The following is a 27,847-nucleotide window of genomic DNA, read 5'->3' as shown; positions in this document are numbered from 1 at the left end:
TTTCCATCAGCATATACCATTTTTGTAGTTGTGATGATAACGCCTCTGCAATAATTGTGGTGTCGAATTTAAAGCCTTCCTTCTTCCATTGCTCCGTTTATATAATATGGATGCAGTTGTTATAAAGATTCATAGCACGTACCACGTGTCGTTTAACATAATAAATGCATGTTGGTGCGAGCCGAGCATGCATCTGATGTGGAACACAAAACGACCGTAAATGAACCTCAATTGTAATATATCTTCGTGAGTATAAAAGTCTGAAAAGAGTTTGTCTCGACTTAAAACTTCGTTATAGATAAAATACAGAGGCCGATTTAAAAGCCTAACTATAAGTCAAGTTACCTACTTTCGATTTTTATTGAAGACAGTACCTTTATAGTCGTATCTTTACCTACCAGCAGCTGGATCAATAACATCAGTGTGTAAGAGTTAGGGAGCTGATGGCAGTTAGTTTTTGTTTTTTTTTGTAAAATTGACAAATCTTTACAAATTTAATAACTTACAAAGAAATCTTCAAAAGACACTCAGTAAGTATAGTTCACTTCAGGGGAAGTTCTTAGTCATAAAACTTTGACATAGTATTTATACCATAAGCACATGAGGCTTGGTTTTTCGTAATCTCCAAATCAGAGATGGTATGACTGTGCACTCGCTGACTGTGTGATAAAACTTGCCAACAATATAAATTCAGGGTCAGGATTAAAATAAGTGATTCTTTGTATAGCCCCAAAGTTGGGAGCCATAAGTCTACACGATTTTTAATACTTGCTTATATTTATAACATTTGTTTGTTCTGAATAGATAGCTCAGAGTCCTTTTCTGTTTATAACAATTGAAACATTATTATTTCGAAACGCCATTTTTGCGTCCAAAGACTGACGTTATCGACTGCATTTGGCCAATATTGCAGTATCCACATGAATATTCCTTGTACATAAAAGAAACAAGACTGGTCCTAGGACACTTCCTTGCGGTACACTTTCAATTTTATTGAGTCCCGAGTAATTTTGTCTCGAACTCTACTCTTAAGAGTTGGTTCGTAACACACGCTTTCAATCTTTTGTATCAAACCTTGTCAAAGCCTTGAGCAACATCTAAGAATCAAGCCTTGTATACTTGTTTTTTGTTATCCCTTAAATGCCTTTCCTATCACATCTGAAATTCGATGTACTTGATGGAGGAATGTGTATTTTTAGAAGCAAACCGATGTTTTGGAATTATTCTTCATTCTTTTATTAATTTGCCGAGCCTTTTCAGTAGCAGTTTTTCGAAAACTTGTGCCATGATTGGTATAAGCGATATGGGTCTGTGGGATGTTACTTTTGCTGGCGGCTTACCTTGTTTACGTATAACAACGACACAATTTTTCAATGATGTGGTGCATATCTTGGCTTAAGAAATGCGGTTATTATAAATTGGAGTTTAATATGGTATACAGGGCATTTCAAAACTTAACCAGTGATAAGATCGTACACTAGGAATTCTTTATTAAGTAACTTATTTTGAAAAATACTTCTTACTTCTTTCAGCGTTTGATAAGGAATTTCAAATTCTTCGTTATTATCAGAAAACTTTAAGCGATCTCTAAGTATGGTTTAAAACATTTTGTAGATGTTCAGCAAAAAGATCAGCTTTTTTATTTCGGGTTTCCGATCGATTTACAATCTTGAGATTTTACTAGCGGATGTAGGGTATAGGTTCATTATTTTAGACGCTTTGATGTTTTCAATCGTCAGAATTTTCAGAAACCTACTTAGTATAGTAAATCATTTGTATTGTTAAGCAGGTAAAAGACTTTCTTATTATCTGGAAATCTCGTAGCTTGTCAATAGAAAAATACTGGAATATTAATTTTGGCTTAAATAGTTTGAGAACAGGGAAGGTAATGAGTTTAAAGTTTTTGTGTCTTATATAAATGTTATTGTTGTAAATATTTTCCTAAATGTCTACTATAATAGTAGACTTGCAATATCAAAATAAAACCTCTTAATAAAAATGTTAAAAAATATCTATTCCCAAAAACTATGCACTAGCACCCTATCTCCCACATCAGTAACATCATTTTGAAAACCTGCATAAATGCTCTAAGTGTGCTCGCGACCTTCAATCGCCACGCTGCGCTGACTAAGGCACGATTTTTATGGCAGTTGCACCGCATCAGCTTGGTAAATAGAGGAACACTTAAGTATCTCTGTTGATTCATCCGATGGCAAACGTTTCTCTGTTTAAATTGGTACATTTTTTTTTGTTACTTTAACTTCTTCGTCGTTGTCACACCAAAGTCGGTTATTTTCTTTTAACTACACTAAAAACCTCAAACCTCTATAAACTACATTCAAAAATATACAATGTATCTACTCATTTCTATACTCATACTCAGTAACATTGATCCACTGGATGCATTAAGATCATATGTGAAGTTGTTGTTCTTGGGATTTTCTTTCTGGTAATTGGCAATGGGTTGCTAATTAATTTACGACTTTTTAATTGAAGTCTTAAGAAAGAGAGAGAGAGAAAAAAAGAATACAAATCAAATAATAATGGAAAGAAGATAATAGATAGTTAAAGATACTTTATTCAGATGTGCAATTTAGATTTTTATAGTTTAGGTATCTCTTAGGCATCTTCATTCTACATATATAAATGGGTACTATAATAAAATTGAAACCATATAAAATTAATGATATGGGTAGGGAGGGTATAAGGTATTGTAAAAAGATGAGCGGTACTATAGAAATTATTGCATCTATTTAAGTTGCATTCATAAGATAGGTATATACAAATATGATGGTAGTTTTACTACTAATTAGTACATTATCTTTATTGTCGTTTTAAAAGCCACTTTTATTGACAAAAACCATTAACTTCTTGAATGATTCACACGGTTATTTGAGGGATATTGTTTTTAATATGATTGCTTAGATTGATATTGAAAGTTAAATGAGGTCGAAGAAATTATGTTTTGATAGAGACATAATAAATTGTGACTCAAGAGATAACGTTTTTAAAACGGTGAATGGTGAAATATTTTAAGTTCCAAAAGTTTTTATGTTTATTTGAGGAAACTGTGTAAGATTATAAGTTTTTTTTAAATCATAGATAAGAACGAAATTTTGTTAATTTGTATTTCCCAGCTGCTTATTTAATTACTTCTGGTTATTTTAATAGCTAATCAATACTTCGAAAAAACCAATGGTACCTTAAATTGTCTTAGTCAAAACCTTTGTTCTCAAATTTTTTTTTTTAACTCGGGTCTTTAAGCAATGAAGGGGATCTTTTAACTAAATCTTTTATTACTTAAGTGTTGAAAATCCATATAAAGATTTGTATGTATTAGAGTGTAAGGAGAATTTTATTTACTATGACCAACTTATGTCAAATCTCGATTTATTGCTCAAATGATAATTCAAACATGAAACCATATTTACAAGAACGAACTAAGACTAAGTTCAATTAAGTTGTTTGTATTTTTTTATGTCAAAATTACAGGGAAAACATAAAGAAGGAAGATAGGAGAGTGTAATAAAGTATTCCACATTCTTGAAGTTCGGCAAAAGAACGAATCTCCTGACTTGCGAGTATGACTGACATTGAGTTCTTGGACGGAGTGATGAGCATTGCCACAGGCAAGAGTGTTGCTGTTTATTCCATTTCAATAGATTACAATCAATTAAAAAAAAAGTAAATAAATGAACGATGTATCTGTCATTTTAACACTCCTCCTTTAATAGAATAAGAGACTTTAAGTTATTGGGGCACGAGTTCAAAATTGGGAGTAATGAGCTATCTTAAGATTTTTAACTTACCTAAAGGTGTTTTTTGTGTACAAACGTGAAGCAATACTTTTTTCGGAGTTTGTCTTTTTGACAGCTGTCACTTGGTTTTTGCTCAGTTTGGTTTTCTTTTTCATAATATATAGAATAACTCTAAATACCGCTATCCAATTTTTTAGGGTTTAATTGAAATGGCCGAATGTTACTAGGTTCTAGTTTTCTTAGAAATTTAGGGCGCCTAATTTATTTATTTTAAAATTATATATATTTTTATTTCTTGGAAACCACACGTCTAAAAAACACCCTATATAAAATCCACAAGACCTGTTTGGTGATAAATATTCCAAGAGTTTCGAGGTTTTAAGTTTGCTTGACACAAGTAGCAAGTAGATAGTGGAAAATAATTATAGACTGCAATGAGTTCTACGACATTTTAGATTCTACACGGTTTTAAATTACTTATTTAACAATGACGTCATGGTAAGAATTTAAGGAGCTTAGCATACGTTGACGTTGAAGATACACATCCGAAGAGCAGGGTTGAGAATCAAAAAAAAAACTGAGGGAAAAGATAAGTTGCAGAAAGGAGATTATTGATAAAAATGAGAAAAGGAATCGGAGATAGATAAGAGCCCTGAGGCACACCAATGATTAATTTAAGGTTCAATAAAACTTTTATTGAAATGTAATTTTGAATCCCCGAAAAAAATAGATTTATCAAAAATTCAAAACCCAAGGTACGCATTTTCGGAGATAGGATGATACCAGATTATGAAATCCTTTTAATGTAACAAGCGGAATAATCTTACCTTCTTCAAAGCGATATTAAAATATGTTTTAATGTTGTGTGATATAAATTATGAGATCATCCACTTTCTTATGTCCAAGCTTATATAAAAGAAGAATGACTATACTAGAAAATAATTTTTCAATGACCTGTGCAAAGCTCATCCTTTTCAACTGAGGACATTTTGATATTCATTCAAAAATTAGGATGGTTTAGAGAGAGAGAGCCCTTAACCTTAATCTTTTTCTAATTTTCTGTACCTAACCAAATTCTTACCATTTCATCGGAGTTAATGCTTTTCGGTCTACCACTGCATCTACCCGTCAAACTTTACCTAACCTAACTTGTCTGACCATAGTAGCCGTTATTAAAAATCTTTCGGACCTTTAGAGCTGATAAATACTGAACGTTCCCAAACTTGGTCAAATATTAGAGGACGAGATGATTCGCTTTTTTGATTGAAGGCTAGAAAAATACTGTTTTTCATTTACTCGGAACGAGTCCTGAAACTTGAAAAAACTATGACTTTTAACTAATAAGTAATTAAATTAAGAACTATAAATAGTGCATGACTGTTTGGTAAGATACTGGATTTCAAAAATCTCTGATTCACTGCCTTGCAGATATGTCCGTCACTAGACTTTTTTTAAAATGATCATTTTTATTATGAGAATGTCCAACTATAATTTATTATTTATTATGTTTTTATGTAAATGCATCTTTCTCGCCAAATAAAATTGGATATTTTCTCTTCCTTCCCTTCTCTTCAAACAAAAATACCACTCAGCCAAATTTGTTCATCTTAAATTCTTCTCATCATATTAAATATTCAAATTGAATACCACACCACAAGCATGATTTGCAACTCAATATCAAATGAATTATTTCTATCTTCTATCCAAAATGAAATTCTTCTTCTTCTATATTCAAATAAAAAAATGCATTAAATTTATGCACTCAACAAGAAGATAGTAAAAGGGGCGGAAATTCCTCCCCTTTCAACTTAAAACCAAAAAAAAAAAACATGAGAAATAGAAGAAGAAAATAAACAACAACAATAAGAAAAAATATTTTATCAGCGCAACATCTTTTAGATGCAAACAACCATGAGTTAGGTTCATAACGAATAAAGCAGACAGAATTGCAAGAATGGTAACACCCCCATATCTATCAGTTAAAAGCTTCCAGGCCATAGAGATACACTTTACTATATCAGAGTACAAGTATCAGTATCAGTAACTTCCATCTGGATATGGAGTTTCCTTCCTATTTCTCTGCGCTACCACCGACCGACGATGATTATGCGATGCAATGGTCGGTCCGTCGATGTCGGTAGCGGTGGCAGTGGTTTCGAAGAAGACTCGTCCATCCGACTTATGCCCTAAATCTACTCCTTTTCAACATTCAGAGCGCAACAACAACCTGAACATCTGCAAATAGAACACTAACCGGGAAGCTTGCACTTCCCTGCCAATTTCAACATATGCGGTGTTATGGCCACGATTTTTGCATTGCTTCCTTCTTCTTCGACGCCGCCGGTAGATACTCGGATACCTTGCAACTTGGTTGGGTTATATACATTTTTTATTTAACTGACCTGTATCTGGAAAGCTGCTCTTCGTTGTGGCACATAAATGAGTGGGAATCATCGTCAGATTTTCACAAATTGAAATAAATTGCTGCCAAGTGTGTCGAAATGAAACGAAAGGAAAGCAAAGCAAAATCCAACAACACTGACAGCTTGAATCCGCGGGCTGGCTAAGCTGTTGCCCATTAGTGAGGAGGACGACTTCGACAAACATTGAGTTCACCATCACTGCCACTACCACTCCAACCTCTAACCATGATCCGTGGCATAAAATTTCCGACAGTTCGACAGAACATATCTCAGCATCATAAAACAAAAGTATCTCAATATCGGATATGCCAGTACTGCCAGTGGTGCTAGTGCACGTCTGCCAGAGCCAGTGTCAGTTCCATCATCAGTGCCACGGACGGATACATTCTGAGAGATACTTTAACTCCAACGGGAATGCCCGAGATCGAGACTGAGACTTATACTGAGACTGAGACTCATTGGGGCTCAGCGTTTTGTTGAATTAAATTGCTGTTGATTGATGCCACCGCGGGCGGTCCACACATTTAATACGCCAGATTGTGTCAGTCCTCCAGAGATCTCATTTTTACTGTATACCAGATGATGATGAAGAACTGACGCCACCACAACTGCCCGCTACAGACAGCGCAAAAGATACTTTTCGAAACTTTTTATCTTTTATTGTATTATGGATGGCAGAATGCTTTTACTGATGCTTCGGATTCATCTTCAGCTGATATGATGTTGATGATGATGTGCAATTTGTGGACGGATGCCTGATGTAGTGAATATAGCTGCTCCGAGTATATGGGATTTGATTTCATTTACTCTTTGGCTTTTATTTGTTTTACTTATGGAGTTTCTTTATATTATCCTCTTTTGGATCATCTGGCTCAGGGGTGAAGATATGGATATTCCAAGAAACAGCCTCCCCCTCACTCTTAAAAAACAAACAAAAATAATTAATATTAATTTCCAAAAACGATGTTTTACGCTGGTTTTTGGACTGCTGATTGGTACTAATTTGAGTTTGTCCTCGCCAGGGGTGGTGATGGTGGAAGTTCTTTTTGCTTATTTTTTATTTGTCTTTTATGGATTTATTAATTAATTAGGCGTGGAAAGTGAAAGACAACAAAGTGTTACCCAGGAATAATGTCTACACCCAGCTATACATACATTGACGTACCGTACATATGTAGGGTAGGCTGGCGCAAAGTGTTGTCATTTGCTTAATGAATATTATTTGCTTGGGGTATTTAGTTCAATGGCGCTGCGCGGTGATTTATGGAACGGGATGTCATTTTGGTGATGTATGTAATACGGGTGTAGAAGATATGAGTCATATATTGTTGAAGGGTTGGGTTATCGTTTGTCATTAGTTCTGTGGGGCACCGCCAGAAGTCGGTCGGATTTGTATTATGGTAATTTAAGAATTTGCATACAATAAATATGCTAAATTGGTACATATGTTTGTTTTATTTTTTTGAACTGCACACATTTCATTTGAAGTTTGTATAATTCTAAAAGCCTCATTAGAGAGTGTTGCTCAAGGCAATTTATGCAAAATAGCTAATAAGCAAAGGATAGTATTATACATGTTAAAGTCATTCTCAAGTGTTTTACTTTGTTTAATTACCTGTAGCCAACATTCACATTAAAAACTTTCTAGGTAACACAATGCTATAGATAAAACTTGATTGCAATGACCTAGAAAGTATTTTTAAGGTAATTTAAGACTTTCGTAGAACTTGAAGTTCTATATTCTCAAATACAGTACACGTATCGCATGAAACAAAAACGATAGTTCGATAACGTGAGTGTAGTTTTGACGCTATCTGTCTCCGGAATTACAAAGCCAACCCTAATCAGGAAAACCGGAATAAGTTCAAACAAGCTAGAAGGAGCCGTAACAGACACATACGATGCATTAAATTTTTGCATGACTAGAAATTACGACATAAAATACTTCAATGACCCAATGGTAGTAAAAATGTCTGGTTATTTGAAAACAAATGTGCGTCTTCGTCGCTTCCGACTCTCGTTTTCAATGACACTCCTTTTGTAAGCCCAGATAATAAAGCCAATTTTCTTGCACCACAGTTTGCTATTAATTCGATGCTGCCAGTGAGTGATATGACTCCACCTGTACTGTAGAGCGTAAACAATTCTATGGGACGAATCTTTTTTCGCAGTCGTTCAGTTACTAGAATTCTTACAAATCTTGACATTCACAAATCCGCTGGCCCGGATAGTATCCCCGCTATTGTTCTGAAGAGGTGTCATTCAAAGCTATCAAAACCACTGCATAAGCTTTTCCATCTGTCCTATTCTACAGGTTTCCTTCCGAGTGGATGGAAAACTGCATTAGTCCAGCCTGTCCCTAAAAAAGGCGAATCCTCCTCACCATCTAACTATCGTCCAATTGCACTTACATCCCTTCTTTCCAAGGTCTTGGAAACGTTGATCAATTTTCAACTTAAGAAATATCTTGAAGAACAGAAGCTTCTTAATGGCCGGCAGTATGGCTTTCAGTTCAATAGGTCCACTGGTGATCTCATGGTTTATCTCACCGATACATCGTCTTGGAAAAAGTAAGATTATTGAACTCGATATTTCAAAAGCATTTGAACGAGTTTGACACTAAGCTCTCTTATCGAAAATATGAGCATTTGGTATTGATGAATCTCTTCTTCGTTGCGATAGAAATTACCTTTCGGAACGTTCAATTCAATTGTTGTATTGGAAGAGTTCAAATCTGACAGTTCAAATCTGGAGTGCCCCAGGGCTCCGTTTTGTCTCCGACGCTCTTCCTTATTTTTATAAATGATCTTTTGTCTGAAACTACTAACCTACTTAATTGTTTCGCTGATGACAGTACCCTCAGCTTTTCATATTCGTTTTTAGATTCTCATGCTTGTTCTTCGGATGTGGACAACCAACGGCAGCGTATGATAAGCTCATTAAATTCTGATCTTGACAGTATTGTACGGAATAAAAAACATTGTAGAATTTAATGCTGAGAAAACTCAATGCTGTCTTCTGATGCAAAAGCGTAACACTTTCCCAATGCCACTATCCATGAGTGCTGCTTGTATCGAGGAGACTGAACAGCTTTCAGTCCTAGGTATGTGCATTACAAAGCACTGTGTGACATCGCCAAAAATGCTGCTAAGTGTTTAAGTTTTCTCCGACGATGCAAGAAGTTTATTACCCCTTCTGATCTAGCTATAATTTATAAAGCCTATGTTCATCCAAAACTTGAGTACAATTCCCATATTTGGGAAGGTGCTCCTATAACACACTTTAGTCTCTTGGACAGTATTCAATACAGCACTAAAAATGAAAGGTGATCGTTGTATTACTTTTGAATCTCTCGACCACCGTCGTAATGTTCCATGTCTCTCATTATTATATCGCTACTTCCATAAGCAATGCTGTAAAGAAGAGTTACATTCTTTCTCTCAAACAATTCTACCGTAATACTCGTTTTGGGAATGCCCATCAATTTACCCTAGAGCCCAATTTCGGACGTACTCTTCGTTCGCACTCATTACAGTGTGCAGGCATTCATAAACCAATGTGCATCGGTATCTCCTTTCAAATCCTACCCTTCCTTCCTAATTACTCGCACTGTGTATAATCATTATAAGGGTATTCATATCCCGTTGAGTGTGGGTAAAATATAAAATAAAACTCCATCAAAAATGTATACGAGATGAACAGAACACAAACAAAAGTTTCGCATTAACGAGGTTTCCCCACTCGTTAACCGATGAGCTCAAAGGAGAATACAAGGATCAAACATTAATATATCAATTTTTGACGGAATTTAGGCCGCAAATTCTAACAAACAGTCAGGCCAACAGTCAAAACTACTATCAACAAATTAAGAGCCAATTGAACGCTGATAATTTTCACTTCCACGTTAATCGATTTTCTTTTTGTATTAATTTTAGAATTTCTAACAATTTTGAAAAATACAATTTGGATGAACGAAATTTATTCGAAGTCAATATGTTTTATTTTTCACGAGATATCGAGAACCGAACATCAATTTTTTGACTAAATTTTCGTACCATTTTTTGTATATTTTATTTTGTATTATAAAAAAAAACTGACTTTTTATAAAAAAAATTTACTAAATGTCGAAAATAATATTTTCTGTAAGATAAAATTAGTTTGAAAATATTTTTAACTTTAGAAAAGATATTTTTACTAAATTTTAGCATTACTTTTTTTAGCTTTTTATTTTCTCAAAATTTAACCGAAGGTTGAAAAAAGTATTTCTTATGAAACAGAAATAATTTGAAGCCAATATCTCAAAGTTTTGAAAATGTATTTGTGTAGAAAATCAATTTTTACCAACTTTTAGTAGTTTTGTTAGGTTTTTATTTCATTACACAAAAAACTGTCAATTTGATTTTTCTTAAATATTTACCAGATGTCAAAAACAGTATTTTTCGTTTTGTTAATAGTTCTAAGATTAATATCATGTTTTGGCTCCTTCATACATTTTACCGAAGATATCTCTCAAAAAAATTAAGCACTTCTCTTTGCTATACAAAATTCATCACATAATGATTTGCCCTCTTGATAGTCTCTACATATTCGAAACTCTTAAAGGCTCTAATGTTAATGAACTATTTAACACTATCGGCATTGTAATTCAAAGCTATTTCTCAAAAATGCCAAAGAGACGATTCGAAGTTATCATAACTTTATAAGACTTAAATTTGAAGGTATTTGTTCTACTAAAAAATTAAAGAAATTACAGACAACGACTTTGTTTATCCAATCACTTAAATTTTCTGTCAAGGGTGTTATAAGCCTTAAAACACTCAATCATTTCAGCAAGATATTTTCTGCTTACAAAATTAGCTTCAATTCAATCAATATTTTTAAAACAAACAACAAAAGCAGCAAAAATATGATGCACTTGGTCAAGAAGGTTATCGCATCAAAAAACAACAATAACAGAAAAACTCTTGATTCATAAAAAATAATAAAAATATGATGTGACAATTGTTGACAACATCTCGAATACACACGACAATGGAAATATGTTAAACAAACAACGCATCACAACTCGAAATATGAGTATCAATATCAAATACTGGGTATATCCAAACGGACTCCAGCCAGGATGATGCAAATAACAAAACAAAAATTGCAGTATACCAATAAGTGTCTTGTTGCATATGCAAGCCTTTTTGTTTATTATCATTTGTTTTCATGTTCTGACTGTGTATATTTTTTCATTTTATCATATTACAGTGGGGCTGTTTATTTCGATTAGTAGAAAATAAAACTGATAACTCCCTAAATCGATGATACAATCATCAGATTTGAAAATTTTGAGATACGTAAGAAAAACACAACAAACCATACAAAAGCATAACTTTAGGCTCAGAGCTGCGACTTGACACCATTTGAATTTTTGTGTGGAAAGCTATGAAGATCAGATGCCAATCAAAACATGTTTTAAGCACTTAAGTTGAATTGTATCCAAGCAATCAGTGAGCTACATCTCAAAACCATTAATATAGTCTTGAACGACGTTGTTGTATATAGTAAATAATAGGAATATTTGCGCTTCATAACATATTAATACTTATACAGGATTTCTCAATAACGGCATGTAGATGTTGTGTGTAGATGTCGTGCCGTTTGCTGTGTGGTACATAGCGCCTTCCTGCTGGAACCACATGTCGTCTAGGTCCATATGGTTCAATTTGGGCGTAGTTATCTACACTAACGTCGTTTTCAAGAACGTTCGGACAAATTACGCCGCGCGTGCCGGCCCAAAATCCACACCAAACGTAATATTTTTGAGGTCGCATTATCGCATTGTGAACCTCGAGTGGGTTGGTGTCGTCCCATATACGGCAATTTTGCTTGTTAACACAGCCATTCATCGAAAAATGCGCCTTGTCACGAAAGATGATTTTTCGGTAAAAATTGGGGTCCTCGTCCAAATGATTCGAAGCCCAGCCAGCGAACCAACGGCATTGTCTATTGTCATGAAGCCTCTAGAATGTACACTTTCACGGACCGCCGCATCGATTTTCTTGAGCGATCTTAGCAGATTGTTTACTGAACCGGTCGTCTCAAATTTGGTCACCAAACGTAGAAAAGCCAACTGTAAAGGTCCACCACGTCTACCGTAAAATGGGCGCAATGTACGCAACGTTTGCGTTACCGAACACTCATTTTGACAATAGAGTTTTATCATTTGAGCGTTCTGTTCAATCATGTAACTTGGCATGATGATTTGAAATGAAAAACTGAATAAAAAACAAAAGATTTGACAGATGTCACCAAAACAAAATGGCCGCCATGGGGCGCCAATTGAAAAGCCTTGAATATAATGAATAGTTTAAAAGCTGGTTCTTGCTAATATATCTATACTAATATTATAAAGCAAAAGTTTGTTTGTTCGTTTGATTGTTTGCTTGTTTGTTTGTTTGTTTGAACCCTTTTATCGCAAGAAATACTTCTCCGATTTGTAAAAGTTCTTTTAGTGTTAGGTAGCCCATTTATTGAACAAGGCTATAAGCTATATAACATCACGCTAAGTTTAATACGAGCGCAGCACCAATATTTTGAACTTTTAGAACAAAACAAATAAATAATATCTGGCTCACCCTTTACACAAAAAATGGCTGAATGTCACACGCCCATCTGGGTGAAAAACTACTAATTTTCGATATTTTCTCTTTTTCTACATTTTAAATGTTTCGATCTTTAAACACTTTGAAGTGGTTATTTAAAGTCACACCTCTTATAAAAAAGTGGATGTATACCACAGCCCCTATATCTTTAAAGCACAAGACCTACTATGGATAAGAACTTAATAATTTTGACGATTTCTTAGTCAGCCATTTATAGCTTTAACGATTTTGAAGTGTTGTATCTCAGAAACTACTTGTGGCTTTGATGAAATTATCCAATTTTGTAACGATTTTGTACCACTGTTTATGTCGTTGGCCATTTTCACTTTTGGCACACAAAAAAATAATACAAAAGAACACCACTTCCACAGACAGCTCTGCAAACTAAAAGATAATATAAGAGCAATATTTCCAACCGTCTTTCTCGAATGTGTATCGCATTTTTTTATTGGGGGAGAGTGTGACATTTGTTGCACTTTTTGACCCCTTGAAGGCACACTTCAACACTGTCATAAACAATTTTTTTTATCAAAAACACCATTCGTCGAAATTTTAAATGTGCCTTCTAAGAAATTTATAACAATATTCAATTTCAAAGAATAAGATGTATCTTTTTATATTTTAGTTTGCAAAGTTTAAATTCAATTTGAATCAAAAAGAATAACTTCTCCCCTTGAGTCGTCGTTGGTTTGTAATGCAAGAAGATAACTACAACTTTAACAACTTGTTAATAGAAATGTGTGATATATTCTTTATTTGCCATTGGGCAACAGGCAACAGGCATCAAGCACATACAACCTCTTACCAACATCTCACCATATCTCAACTCAAATGTTTGTGTTTAATTTTCTCATTCGAATGCACTTTGTTGCACAAAGATACATTCACTATAAAATAGAGGGACTTCTCGCCACTACCGAACAGCATAAAAGCCTATTTCATTCCTCCTCCTTTATAGATAAATGGACACATGAGCATCAGGTTTAATAGGTTTTTGTGATGGGGGGCCCCAACTTCAATTTCAACTTCGACTTGTATGTCTGGGGTCTGATGACTGGGGTTGGCAGGCGCGATGTTATTTAGGTGAGATTGTTTGTCCCTGATTTTTTGTTTGTATGTTTGCCCATAGATTAGATACTAAATGTATTAAACGAGAACTTTAAATAGTTTCCTTCTCTCCTCTCTTTCATCTCTTATACAACTCATAGACCTATTTCCCGTTTTAAATAGAGAGATGAAGAAGAAAATGAAGACGGTGAATAAATAAACTCGCAAAGCACATATCACCCACTCAATGTTTGCTGATGCTCCTGCAACAGCTACAGCAGCAGCATTTAGCAAAAGATGACGCATCTTAAAGATACATTCAAGCATATATGGTAGGTTCTATAGGCAGTTGAGGCTGCTTAGTAGGGTAGTGTATCTTTCTGTTAGCATTTCTCATCACTTAATCTTTGAACATTGAAGTGATGTTTATTTAAAAAATTTCCTCAGCTTTATAGATTTTCTATTCATCTATGGTGTCGTAAAATTAAAAAAGAAAAACCATAAAAAGAAAATCAGGCAATAAATCTTCAAGTGGACACGAAGCATGTATACGAGTATCTTCTATACACACACACCAAAAAGTATCTATCGACCGGAGTATACACTCATTCAACCATTAAATTAAAGTTCAACAATGTCGTGCAGAACGGTTTTTCATTTTATGGCATCAGCAGCATTTACAGGATGGTCATCATCAGCATCACCTTCATCATTTGAAAGGAAGTTTCAAGGAAAATATACTTCCTGTTCCTGTTCTTGCTTCTTTTTTTTTGTTGTGTTGTTTGTGTTCCGGTTCTTCTTTAGAAAAGAAAACAAGGGGAATGGAAGGTGGGTGCGCCGATTGATTATTCTTGTAACGCGCTTTTGGAAGAAAATTAAACTTCAAAAGGGATCTTAAACTCCTTAAACTTTCAAGACGAGACTCCCGAAACGATACGAAATTGCAAACCAATATAAACACGGTCTGCATTTGAAAATAGCTTTAAGAAAAAGGGCATAATACATGAGATATTTGACATGGTTTTTCGAATGTCCTTAAGATATGTTTTTGTGTGAATGTAGTTTCGGGAAACATGCCTCTTTTATGTTTACTTTGCTTGATTATAATACTAAGAGGCTCTGAGTTGGTTGTGTTTGCGGATAGGATAATGAATGACTAGTGGACTAGGATGATGTATAGACAGGGTCTTATGGGTGGAATCGAGTTTTCACAAGATTTAAACAAAATGTATATTTTGACAAAATTAGTTGGGACGAAAATGTTATCCTCTTTTAATATTGTTTGTGTTCTTAAGTTTTGTATATTTATAATGTTTATTTTGATATTAGGTTTGTATTTTCAGATAGTTTGAAATGTCAAACATTAGGAACATTAATAATTGGAAAAGTTTAACTGTAGTTTGGGGTGTAGCAAGAGACTGAAGGAATAATATTTGATATGAAAGGAAGGCCGAATGGGACTTTCTTTTGAAATGTGAGCAACATTATTTTCCCATGTATTGAGGCTTTCTTTGAAAACGTGCCTTTTAAATGTTGAAAACGTGCCTATTAAATATTGAAAAAAACGTCTTTCCAGTGACTTTCTCGTCTGGTTTCGTGAATTCTGTCAATCCAATTTTAAGACCTCTTTTTGACGGTTTCGTGATAAAGCGTACCTAAAGCTTTGATGATATTAAACTAAAGTAAGTGCATCGTTCTCAGATTGTAGTGTTGGTATAGTATTGGTCATTCTCGATTTCCAAGGTGCCAAAGGTATTAAATCGGAATTCCGAAGTGGAAAATTAAATTGCCAAAACTATGATAACGAGATATAAGAATTTAGTGTACAATGGCTTATGAAATGAAATGTCGTAAAAGCCAAAGTGCATCTAAAGAAAAGTTTATTTGTCACCTAAACGCCTCTCCAAATCGAAGCTACTCTAAGGCCAAACTGCGATACGATATCGAAGCGGATACTAATGCTTTTTCAATTACTGAGTCAGTTGAACCTTGGAACCGAAAAATCCGAGATTTGTTTGTTTAGAATCTTTCTTAAGCTAGTGTGTGAAATAATGGGCTTTCTAAGTCAATGGTGAGAAAATTATATAAATAAGGTGTCGCAACAGCTCATAAAGAATCAGGACCTTGTAACCACTAACAACCATTCCTAGGTGCGAGTAATATCAAGGCTTTTTTTTATAACAAGAAATAGTCTTGGAGGATTTGTCAATTCAAACTTTAAAATAAAACTTTAGGTGTCAAACAAAGGGATTGAAACCAAGACCTTTTGCATAAAAGGCGTACGCATTAGTCATCACGCAAAGGCGAGTGAATAATCGTAATTTGAATCTCACAATCTCGGTAGCAGAAGTCTTGTTATCGTCTGTGCAAACTATACCACGCGAAGATGAAAACCATTCGGGGTTTTTTGGGCAATTTACAGCCAGCACGGCCTTATCTAAATTAGTCTTACTTACTTACTTACTCAAGGTGGCGCTACAGTCCTGTGTGAACTAGGGCCTCACCCAAGAAACTTCTCCACTTAGCTTGGTCCCTAGGTAGATGTGTTGTGCACGCCAACTGATTCGCGGTCTTCCTCTACTGCGCTGTCCTGTGGGTGTGGATTCGAAGACTTTCCAGTCCGGGGCATTGGTTTCCATGCGCTCTAAGTTACCCAACCATCCTAGTCGTTGGGCTAAGTCTACGTCACTGTACAGCCCGTACAGCTCGTCGTTCCATCTTCTCCATCACTCCCCTTCGATGCATACGGGACCGTAGACAAAATAAAGAACTTCTCAAAACGACCCAAGGTGTGTCATCCGCTTTTATCATAGTCAATGCTTCTGCACAAGGGTCTTATATAGCGACACTTTGGTACTCCGAGAGAGGACTTTACTACTCAATTGCTTCCTTAGTCCAAAGAAACAGCGGTTAGCAAGAGTTGTTCTTCGTTTGATCTCAGCGTTAGTGATATTTTCTGCGTTTACAGCGGAGCCTAGGTAAACGAAGTCCTTGACTACCTCAAAGTAACGTCTGTTGATGGTGACGTTTTGACAAAGACGCCGGTGTTGTATGTCCTTTCTTGACGACAGCATGTACTTTGTTCCCTTATTAACCGGTAAACCCATTTTTGCCACCTCTGCCTCAATTATCACAAAAGCCCCATTGACATCACGCTGAGTTCTTCCGATTTTGGAAGATAGTGCCTCTAGTGGTGAAGTGTGAGCTCTGCACTATTCCTTGAAGTATGATGTGAAAAAAATCAGATGACAGCGCATCACCTTGTCTAAAACCTTTTTTTTCCAACCTTTATGGAACAGCGTGAATTCTTCATGGTCAAGTTGCACAAACGGACGAGTTTGGCAGGGATACCAAAACTAGACATGGCTCTATACAGCTCGTCCCAATAGATGCTGTCATATGCGGTCTTGAAATCGATGAAAAGATGGTGGGTGTCGATTTGATGTTCTTGGGTTTTTTCCAGGATCTGCCGTAATGTGAATATTTTATCGATTGGGGACTTTCCTGGTCTAAAACCACACTAATAAGAACCTATCAGTTTGTTGACGATGGGCTTTAGACGTTCACATATTACGGCATAGAAGATTTTATAGGCGATGTTAAGTAAACTGATTCCTCCATAGTTGGTGCAGTTTAAAGGGTCTCCTTTTTTCAGGATCGGGCAAACAATACTGAGGTTCCATTCATCGGGCATGCTTTCTTCCGACCATATCGTACAGATAAGTTGGTGAATGCTTCTCACCATCTCCAGCCGCTTTAAAGAGTTCGGCATTCAAGCCATCTGCTCTAGCGGCTTTATTAAACTTCAGCTTACATATGGTAATCATTACTTCGTCTAAGTGGGGAGGACGGAATTGTTGGCTTTCGTCGTCTATGTTGAATGGATCATCCTGCCTGACAGCGGAATTCAGTTAGTCGTCGCCGTTATACCGACGACGAAACATCATAGTGGAACCACCTTGACTGCGGTTCCACTTTCGTCTATGCAGCCTTCGGTTCTAGGTTTATGTACTTGTGAATTTCGTTTAACCTGTTCATAAAACTGAAGTTCGAAAGTTTCCTGCTTTTAAACCTCTCAACATTTTCGACCGCAAGCTTCTCATGCTCTCTCATTTTCCTTCTGCGAAGTCGGTGCTCCTCTCGCCTTTTCTGCTCATAGAGCTCATGAGCAGTTCTCGTCTTTTACTGCACCGCCGCTTTGCGTGCCTGTTGCCTGCCGACATACCCCATCAAACCAGGGGTTCCTTCTTGGTGGTTTCTTGAAACCCAGCACATCAGAGGCGGCTTCTCTGACTGCATCTTGGCAAAGTTGCCACTGGTTTTCGATACATTGTGTTGGCGGCAAAGAACTTCGAGAGAGGGTACTTGTAACTCGGTAGGAAAACTGCTTTCATACTTTAACTAATAGGTCGTGTAGGGCGTCAAAATGATTTTCAGGTATCGGCCTATCTGAGGGTAACCTTCATGGTGGCGAAGCTCGAACTGAATCAATAGTAGTCGGACCACTAGATACATGAGCCCCTGGGTCGCGTCCGTTTCTGGTGTCTCATTGACACTGTTCAGCCTGATTTAGTTTGTCTGAAAGGTAGGCCCCCATTGGGAGCATCATGGTGGTTGTCAAATGCGGAACAAAAAGGTTTTTCAAATGTTCTGTTTTGCAAGGCAATTAGAATGCAAGAGGTGTTAGATAGACTTCACTACTCAACAAGAAATGCAGCGCATGCCTTACACTTGACTTGTAATTGTACTTAGTAGGGGTGTGACTAGCACTTCTCTTTGGTGCTGATATTTTCGGAAGGTGGAACGTAAATATTATAGCTTATTTGAAAATAAAACCATTTTAAAATGTTAAATGGTATCAATGGTATGCTTTCAGCGTTATCAGTATATTTTTGTTAACATTTCTGCTCAATCTCAATTTATATGTTCTAGAAATAAATTATGTCGTTAAATATCACAAATGATGAGGATAATACTTTGAATACGTAAACAGTTAATCCAGCACTTATTATGTTTCGAATATTAAAGCCAGTCCAAGGTGGAAGAGTTCATAACCTTTCAATTTGGTTTTTGTTTACCCAAATGATTTCGAGATTCACTGCACGTTTATATAGTTTTCTAAATCAGTGATCTTAGATCGCCATCAAATCCACAAAGAACATGAAATTTGTTGTTTACACTCTCCTTCAATTCTTAGTGGTACCTATGTACATAGATTGTATTTAATCTACTTCTTATGATATTCAACTCACGCACTCACCCATTACTTTAAACCCGGTTTAATGAAACAAGACATTTTTATTGCCAATCAAAAGCTGTGCAAACTTATATAAGATCATAAAACCCGTATTTTAATTTACCTGATTAAAATCAAAAAGTCCAGAAACCTTTAGTTTATATGGACTTGCACGTGAAATGATGTTGTTCCCGCAATTTTATGAATTCCTTAAACCAAAACCACAACCAACTTGCATACAAAGTTTTTCAATTAGGAAAATCCATTTATGAACGAAAGTGTATGTTTTTGTGCCACACAAAGGAAATGCAAGTAATAAAATAAATTATACACTAAGCTATATTTTCTCCATCCTAATGATCCAAATATTAACATAATTTCCTTATGTCTCTGTTGGCTGTGTACCTCTGGACAAACTCCGACTCTGATCCTTGGAAAAAAATAATATTCTTATTCACTAAGTGGTCTCTGGAGAAACTAAAATGAAAAAAATATGAATCTTTTGTTTAGTCCACGCACAGCACAGGCCAGGCACACATCGATTTGCGGATGTTCTTGAGGCACGATTCTTTTCTTTTCCTTTCCCAAGTTCCAAATCGAGCTCCAAGTTCGCTGTATATATGCGGCGCAGTGGACATTTCCGCAATAGGAATGCGAAACCTGTGTTTGTTCTGTCACTATAGCTTAAACGCTTTGCAAAAAAAAGAAGCAAACTGAAAGACCAGACGAACGTTTCGCGCGCGTGCCAGAAATGGTAAGTTCACTTATAACGTACAGAACCCGAGATTATAATAAGGGTTTTATAGTCACATACACACGCAGCAACATTGTCGTCGTCGTGGAAACGGCTTTTCAAAAAGGAAGAAAGTCGCTCAACAGAATTTAAATTTAATTTAATATTAAAACAACACATTTTTTCGTCCTTTATGTTTTTACTAAACGTTTGCCTTTCTCTTTTTTTTTATTTCCAGTTTTGCGTGATGACTTTCGAGTGCAGCCAAAGGATACGCGGGTTGCTAAAGGTGAGACGGCCCTCTTGGAATGTGGACCACCAAAAGGACTTCCAGAGCCCTCACTCATCTGGATGAAGGTAAGTCGTCGGTAGTCCCGCCGCCACTGGCTGGTGCTGCTGGCTGGTACTCGTAGGTAGGATATTTTATGCCCTTCCACATTAATTTATAAATCTCTCAAGTCCTGAGTTCTGAGTCAAGGATGCGTCACAAAGGGAATAGGGAATACAGCAAACAAACAAATCTACTTTCCATGTATAGCAGACACATTCCCTGAATGCCACTTGATGTTGTGGCCGTTGTACCTGTTCCTTTCTAACATCAGAGCTACCCACTCTCACAGTGGCAACCTTTAGGACAAAAGTCACAAAGAATATAAACATGGGGATCTTGGCCTCAAATCCTAAAGCTTCATTCTTATCCACGTGTATTAAAGAAAATATTTGCGGGCGGGTGGTTGGTGTTTATCTTACAACTTCGAAGTTGGTATATACTCGCAGAGGCGGTCTTCTAGCTTCTCTTTACGAGTCGGCTGGCTTACCCTGATGAGGGCTGAGAAGGCTAAGAAGGCTGACTGCCTGTGTATAGTATCTGCTGATGGATACCTTTTGAGACTTACTATGACTTAAGTGCATTCCACTTTATGTGTGAGCTCTCTGGCTTGTTGGGTTTCTTCATGAATTATTTATGTTGCCAGTTGGAGACTTGTTCAGTTTAGTTCGGTTCGGTTTGGTTACTATATAATACTTCTTTGGTTTTGGTTTCAATCTAGGACGGTTGATGTGTGTTTTGTTGTGCATAGTGTAGGGGGGTTTTCTCAGAGTTTTTGTTTTGAATTTTTCGTTTTTCGTTTTTGTAAAATATGGTGGTAGCGGTAAAGAAGCTTTTATGGGGCCTTAACCGTGTTGTTCTTACGGTTTGTTTGACTTTGAGTTTTTGTTTACTTCAAAAATGTATTGTTTATTTGGTTCTGTGTAAATTGTTTTGTTTTCTTGAGTTGAGTTTGAGTACAGTTTTGTGTTATGTTTGCTCTCTTTGCATATAGCGCAGAGTTTGTTTTTAGATGAGATTTGAAAATGATGTTTTGAAATGGTAATTTCCAACAATTACGCTTATAATGGTGTGTGGTTCTTTTTTCATAGTGAAAATTGTTATTTGGGCTGAGATGTGGTTTATAGTGGGTGTTTTCTTTTATATACTTACCTGTTTTATTGTTTGAATGATATCATCATCATCTTCATCACCAGCATCACCGCCATTATGACCTATAGGTAGGGTTTTAGGTTGAGTGCGGTAGTGTCAGGGTTTATATAGCTTTTGAAGAAGGCAAATTGTCTTTTCGTTTTGTTAAAACTATTTATTAAGAGAAGGGCTTTAGCTTTTGAATAGAAGAAGACACATTTAAATGTGGGGAATTATTCCTCATACAAAAGACCACACAAGCAGTTAAGGTTGGTGGTGTTGGTGCTGTGGAATAAGGTCAGACTTTTTGGTATACCGATGTAAATGAGGAATTTGTCACAATCTTATATTTGGTTTTTGGTAAATATGAATTAATGTCCCTACTTTTTGGTTCCCAGGCTCATCTAAAAACAATCATTTGTTTCGGGAAAAGTTAGCCTTGCTGAAAAGTTTTCAATGGTTTTGTAATTATTCAAAAGCTGAGATGAATATGATTTTTGAAGTTATAGAACTCTTTGTAGAAAATTTGATTCTTTACTTAAATGCTTTGTATTAAAAAATAAATAAGTAAGGTGTCGCAACAGTCTTTAGAGAACCAGTCCCTAGTGACTTACAACTAAACCATTCTTGTGTAAAAGTCATAACAGTAATGAAGGGGACCTGAAGTTTAAAGCCGATTTCGAACGGCTCATTTGAGAAAGCACTTTTCATGACAACAATTACTCTTTGAGAATTTGTCGATTACTCGCAAATGACAGTACCCTTGAACAAAAACATTAAATAACACAGGCTTTGGAATATAAAAATTAAAAATAAGCCGTAGAGGTTAACAGAAAAAAAACAAACTTCTTTTCACTAAGTTTTTCATAAATATTTTCAAAGGTAAAAATAGATCTTAAACATACAGATTTTACATGTAGGAAATAAAGATACACTAAAACCTTTAATATCGCTTAAACTTTACTGAAAAATTGAAGCCTTTAATATTGTTTGAACTAAAGTGAAAAATTGAAGCCTTTAATATTGCATAAGCTCAACTGAAAAATTTAACAAAGTTATAATTTCTGATTACTGGAAACTTTTTCGCTAAACTCTCAGCTGAACATTTTCTCCACGTAGTGAATTAAGCATCTTATAGTGTTTTTACACCAAAGAAATATTTTTGTAAACATTTTATAAATATTTGAGAAACATTAACAAACAAAGAAACATTTCCGAAAAGTTTCTGATATGCTTTTTAAATATTTTTGAAATGTTGGCTGCTGTCTGGAACCTTGTGTCTGAAACGTTTCTCTGTTTCCGAATTTTAGACTTTTCGTTTACAAAAGTGGAGAGTGCATAGGTGGTTGTCGATACATAAATGTAAAAATGTCATACAAAGTTTGGATCCCTAGATAATCACTTGAAATTCAAGCGATATTTTTTAGAAGGGTTTCTTAGAGCGTCCTCACCAAATTGTTATAAGAACCAATTCTCCAATATATTTAAAATGTATTTATAATTAATTATAGGAATAATGTCTACTTTAAAATTTTAGGAAACTAATAATTAGATTTATTGTCGTGAAAGAAAAAATTGTTTGCACTTGGTTTTTGAAAATGTTTAACTGATAATTTGATAATGAAACTACTGAAAATGCCAACTTGACGGACATGGATCAACTTTAAAAACGTTTTAAAAACAATGTTTCTTTGGTGTGTTATATTTTTAACCGAGTCTATTTGAACTAATGTCTAAATTTAACATCTATGTTAGACACAGCTGCTATTCATAAAGAATTTAGCAGTTCTGCTAGGTTACGAACAGGTTTAAGGTTTAAGGTATATTCTATTACGATTCTAGTACAATTTTACTTAGACTAATAAAAAACGGCTTGTATAAAGTAAAAATATAAAATGTGTTAGGAGGAAAGCCAAAGTCCTTAAAATCCTTGAAATAACACTTCTTAAACTGATAGTCTAGAAATATCATGTAAGACGTCTGTTGTAACAGAATATTAACTTATTGTGGTAAAGATGCGTTCAAGTAGCAAACATCACATTGCCTATGTCATTTTAGTGAATAAACATAGAGAAGAATCTTAGAGCTGTTAAGACTAGGAAGCACACCAAAACGATCGAATTTCGATCTTCATTATTTAGAAGGTCAATAATAAACTTAGAAGTTTTTTTTTAATCGAATCACACGAATCGTTTTCATCTATGTATTTCAAAGGGGACTATTCGGGTTAACTAGAGCTCTCGTTTTCTGTTAAATGATATCATTCCAACATAGGCAAAATATCAAAAAACAGCTTTAATATAATGTTCTGTTTTAATTTGTATCGTTTTAAAATGAGTTTAAATTGTGTTTGAATAACATGACTGCAGTTTAGTTTAGCAAAGACAAAATCAGAACTTTTCAAAGAGCTTAGAATGTGACGCCATGTGTTTGGCTATTGTTGTGAAAGATTATGTTAAAAAATGTTATAAATTTCGCCCATAAATCCATAATAAATGTTTTCATTTAAATTGGTTCAGTCTGCATTTTATATTTTACATTCAAAGAATAAAAGCATGGTATAGTCACTTTATATACAAAAGCTTTGAAAATTCAATATTGTGCACATTCTTGAATTTAGTCTTCAAAAATTGAGAACATGTTTTGAACATTTCCAATGAGCTATAATTTTCCATTTCGAAATTTTATAATTATCTATGAAAATATTAAATGACTTCGCTTTGAAAAAAGAAGTATCCTTAATCACCCAAATTACTCGAAAACCCTATGGATCATGTTAATTATTTTTAATGGTGAATTACATCGGTCCTAAGCTAAGTTTTTTGTCGTCTACGTATAGTTGGGGGAGCATGCATTTTTCTTCGGTATATTAAATACGTTTCCGTTTTTTCGATAAGGCTCTAAAAAGTTAGAAGATCTGAACTTTAGCGAACTATCCGATATTCTTGTTGTTTGTTTCAAAAAAAAAACAACTTTTTTTGCTGCAAAAAGTGTGTATAGGAGAATAACATGGGAAAGTTATCGAGAAGCTTGGTTTAAATTGCACTTCCTTTTAGGTACCATATTTTCATTCCAATCCAAATCAAGTTCGATACTGTTTAGGAAGTTTTTAGGACGTTGGGAGCTTAGGAACTTTAATTGCTTCATTTATTAAATAATTAAAAACAAATTTAGAATTCAATTATTGTATATTTTAGTTTTTAAGTATTTTCATTTTCTAATGAAAAAAATCAAATAAAATTGTGTTTGTAATAGTTCATTAAAAATAGAACAATCAGTTCAATATTAGGCTGGTCAAAACAAAAGCAACTTCTAAAAAATACATATATTTTGTTTAGCCTTACTAAGATGTTGCTAGTATTTAGTAGCAAACCCCTTGTTTTAAATCACTTCAGCAAATCTTCGAGACATGGAGTCAATTCAATTGCTTATTATGCTGTTTGGGATATTCTCCCATGTCAATCTAATTTAATCAAACAGATCGTTTTTATTTTTTCAATAAGTCCTTTCAATTCGTCGATCTACAATTTCTCATAATTTTTCTATGGGGTTAAGATCTAGGGACTGTGCTGGCCATTGTAAAACGTCAATCCGGTTCTCTTGAAACCAGGTATTAACCGTATTGGACTTTTGCTTTGGGTCGTTGTAGTACTGAAATATAAATTACAGAGGCAACTGATAATCAGCGTGTGGGAGCAATATATTTTAAAAAATGTTAACCTACATACAACGATTCATATCATCATCTTTTTGGTGAATCGATCCCAGTCCATGAACTGAAATACTTTCCCACACCATTACGTTTACTCCTCTGTTTCACAGTAACTTTGGTGTAACGTGAATTTAATGACTCTTTGGCTGGTCTGCGCACACGACGGAAACCCTCGGAATCCTTCAAATTAAATTTGAACTCGTCCAAAAAGAGTACGTTCCTTTATTTTCTAACGGTCCAGTTGATATGGTCATGAGGAAATTAGCTTGTTTTTGGTGGAAGTAAAAGGCTTTTTAACAGCTTTGAAAGATTTTAGTCCACCATCAACATCTCGTCTCGCGCTTACGTTCAGGTCGAGTTGGGTTCTTATTTCTCTGGATGATATAAAAGGGTCTTTTTTAATTAATTTCATTACTTCAGAATCGTGTCGTTTTGTTTGTTTCTTTTTCTTGGTCTGCCACCTCGATGAATGACTTTTCGGATTTGTTAAATTGTATTAATCGACAAATCACTGATTTTAGATTGGAATGTCTTTCCTATATTGCAATTTAACTCATTCCATTTTTTTATTAAATTATATTTTATTTTATTTCTTTTTCCTAATAAATAGATTCAACTGAACTCGTTTCCCAACACCCTTAATATGAGCAACGGATTTCAGGAACTCACTTTAAAAAGAAATACACATACAATTCAGAAAAACTCATGAAATCTTTTCTTGAATCGATAGTACGGTCCATATAAATTAATTATTTAATGCAAATGTTGACCTTGACTGCGATTTAAATGGTAAATCCGCTTAGTCTTATTTTGGCATACTCTTTCCAAAATTTCGGCCGGTATCTCACGAATAAATGCGTCAATGTTGTCTTTCAATGCGTCAATTGAAGCGTATTTGTCTACATGAGCTTTAACATAGCCTCACAAAAAGTAGTCTAAAGGTGTTAAATCGCACTATCTAGGCGGCCAATTGACCGGTTCCGAACGTGAAATAAAATGTTCACCGAACTAACCTCTTAATAAGTCCATTGTTGCGCTTGCTGTGTGGCATGAAACCAAATGTCATGCAAGTCAAACTCTTGCATTTTGAGCATTTCACGGTAGCGCTCATCATTCACAAGTGCGTTACTATTCTATACTATACTATAAGTACGGTCCAATGATGACACCAGCCCATAAACCGCACCGAACTGTGACTTTTTCTGGATGCATTGGTGGCTCTTGCAATGCTTTTGGCTGATATTCATTCCAAGATCGACAATTCTGCTTATTTACGTATCCATTGAGACGAAAATGAGCTTCGTCGCTGAACACAATTTTTCGGTAAAAAAGTGGATATTCGGCCAACTCCAATTCATCAAAAACTTTACGTTGCAGCAGGTCGTTCGGCTTCAATTCTTGAATCAGCTGTATTTTGAAAGTATCACACCTAAATCCTTCCGCAAAAGTTTCCAACTTGTTGAGCAACAGAGGCCGAATTGTTGCGAACAACGACGAATCGATAATTGATGGCCATTATTATTACTGGCCGATGCAGCTGCGATATTTTCTTCAGTTCGCACTCTACGTAAGCGTGTTGGTGGTTTAATGTCCAACAATGTAAATTCGGTGCGAAATTTAGTCACAATAGCCCGAATAGCCGCTTCAGTGTGTCGATTAAACTGACCATAAAATGGAAGAAGCGCGCGATGAACTTTCTTAACGAGCACGCACTTTGATAATAAAATTCAATAATTTGAAAATAGGATTCATGGTTAAATTGTAGACCAAACTGAATATATTTGACAGTGAAACAAAACACGAAACGTGCGTCAGCTAAATCACCTTTTCTACTACAACATTTTGGACCTAAGTTCAAACTTAGCAGTTTAATTCAGAAAGAACTTTTAAACTCAGCATAATGTCTAGTTCTCATTTATAAACATCTTATAATTTTTCACGCCGATAAAATCAATTGCATCTACTTTCAAAAGATTACTTTATCAATTCTCCCACCTTCTTTATTAAGCCTCTCTGCACCTTTAAAAATAAAATTCCTTGCTTCAGTGACTATAAAGACTGCGTTAGACTTCCACATCTTATCATGAAAAATCACCTGGCAATAAAGGTTCCTCAAAAACCATAAAACGTTCGTTTCCTTTTCTTTTTTTTTCTTCTTCATAATAGATTTTTATTTAAGGACAGGCAGGGGCCACAAAAAAAAATACTTTGAATTATTAAAGTTATTATTATTCTTATTAAATATCATTTTTTTTCCTTCTTTTTCTATTTTCACTCATCATCATTGTCGGCGTCTGGCTGAATTGGCACGTCCTCTTAACACCTATTATATTGGAAACATAAAACGCCTGCTTTGCCGCTTTGGATCATCGCACATCGCCCAACATTTTCTTCTTTTGTTCACCCCATAATCTTTATCATCATCATCATAATAATAATCGACAACAACTGCGGGAACAACACACTACATATACATATATATATATATATATATATCTATCTGGACTGAATGGATGCGGGATATTGTGTTTTGTTGGGGGGACCAAAAAAAATACCAACTTCTTAACCCAACTCAACCCAACCCTACTACAAAAACCAACCACACTAACTTTATATATCTAGGATGGAGTGCCACTGGATGACTTGAGGGGCAAGTCTTACGGAACCACATCACGTATTCGCATAGTCGATGGTGGCAATTTATTGATAAGCAATGTCGAACCAATTGACGAGGGCAACTATAAGTGTATAGCTCAGAATCTAGTTGGAACCAAGGAGTCAAACTATGCCAAATTAATTGTACAGGGTAAGTTTCTTATATTACATACT

The 27,847-nt window shown here is 35.2% G+C and overlaps 1 protein-coding gene across 2 annotated transcripts in view; it reads left to right on the top strand.

The window, feature by feature from the left end:
* The window catches only part of LOC129948809 (roundabout homolog 2), a 396,541-nt gene that overhangs the window by 270,170 nt on the left and 98,524 nt on the right, over positions 1-27,847 (top strand). For both annotated transcript variants that reach the window (XM_056059862.1, XM_056059861.1), the window contains exons 5-6: positions 20,086-20,204; positions 27,641-27,824. In XM_056059862.1, the coding sequence (XP_055915837.1) occupies positions 20,086-20,204; positions 27,641-27,824 (303 nt within the window). The remainder of the gene's footprint in view (positions 1-20,085; positions 20,205-27,640; positions 27,825-27,847) is intronic.

Source organism: Eupeodes corollae, chromosome 3, assembly GCF_945859685.1.
Source record: "Eupeodes corollae chromosome 3, idEupCoro1.1, whole genome shotgun sequence".
Taxonomy (NCBI): Eukaryota; Metazoa; Arthropoda; class Insecta; order Diptera; family Syrphidae; genus Eupeodes; species Eupeodes corollae.
This window is presented reverse-complemented; position numbering and strand designations above follow the sequence as displayed.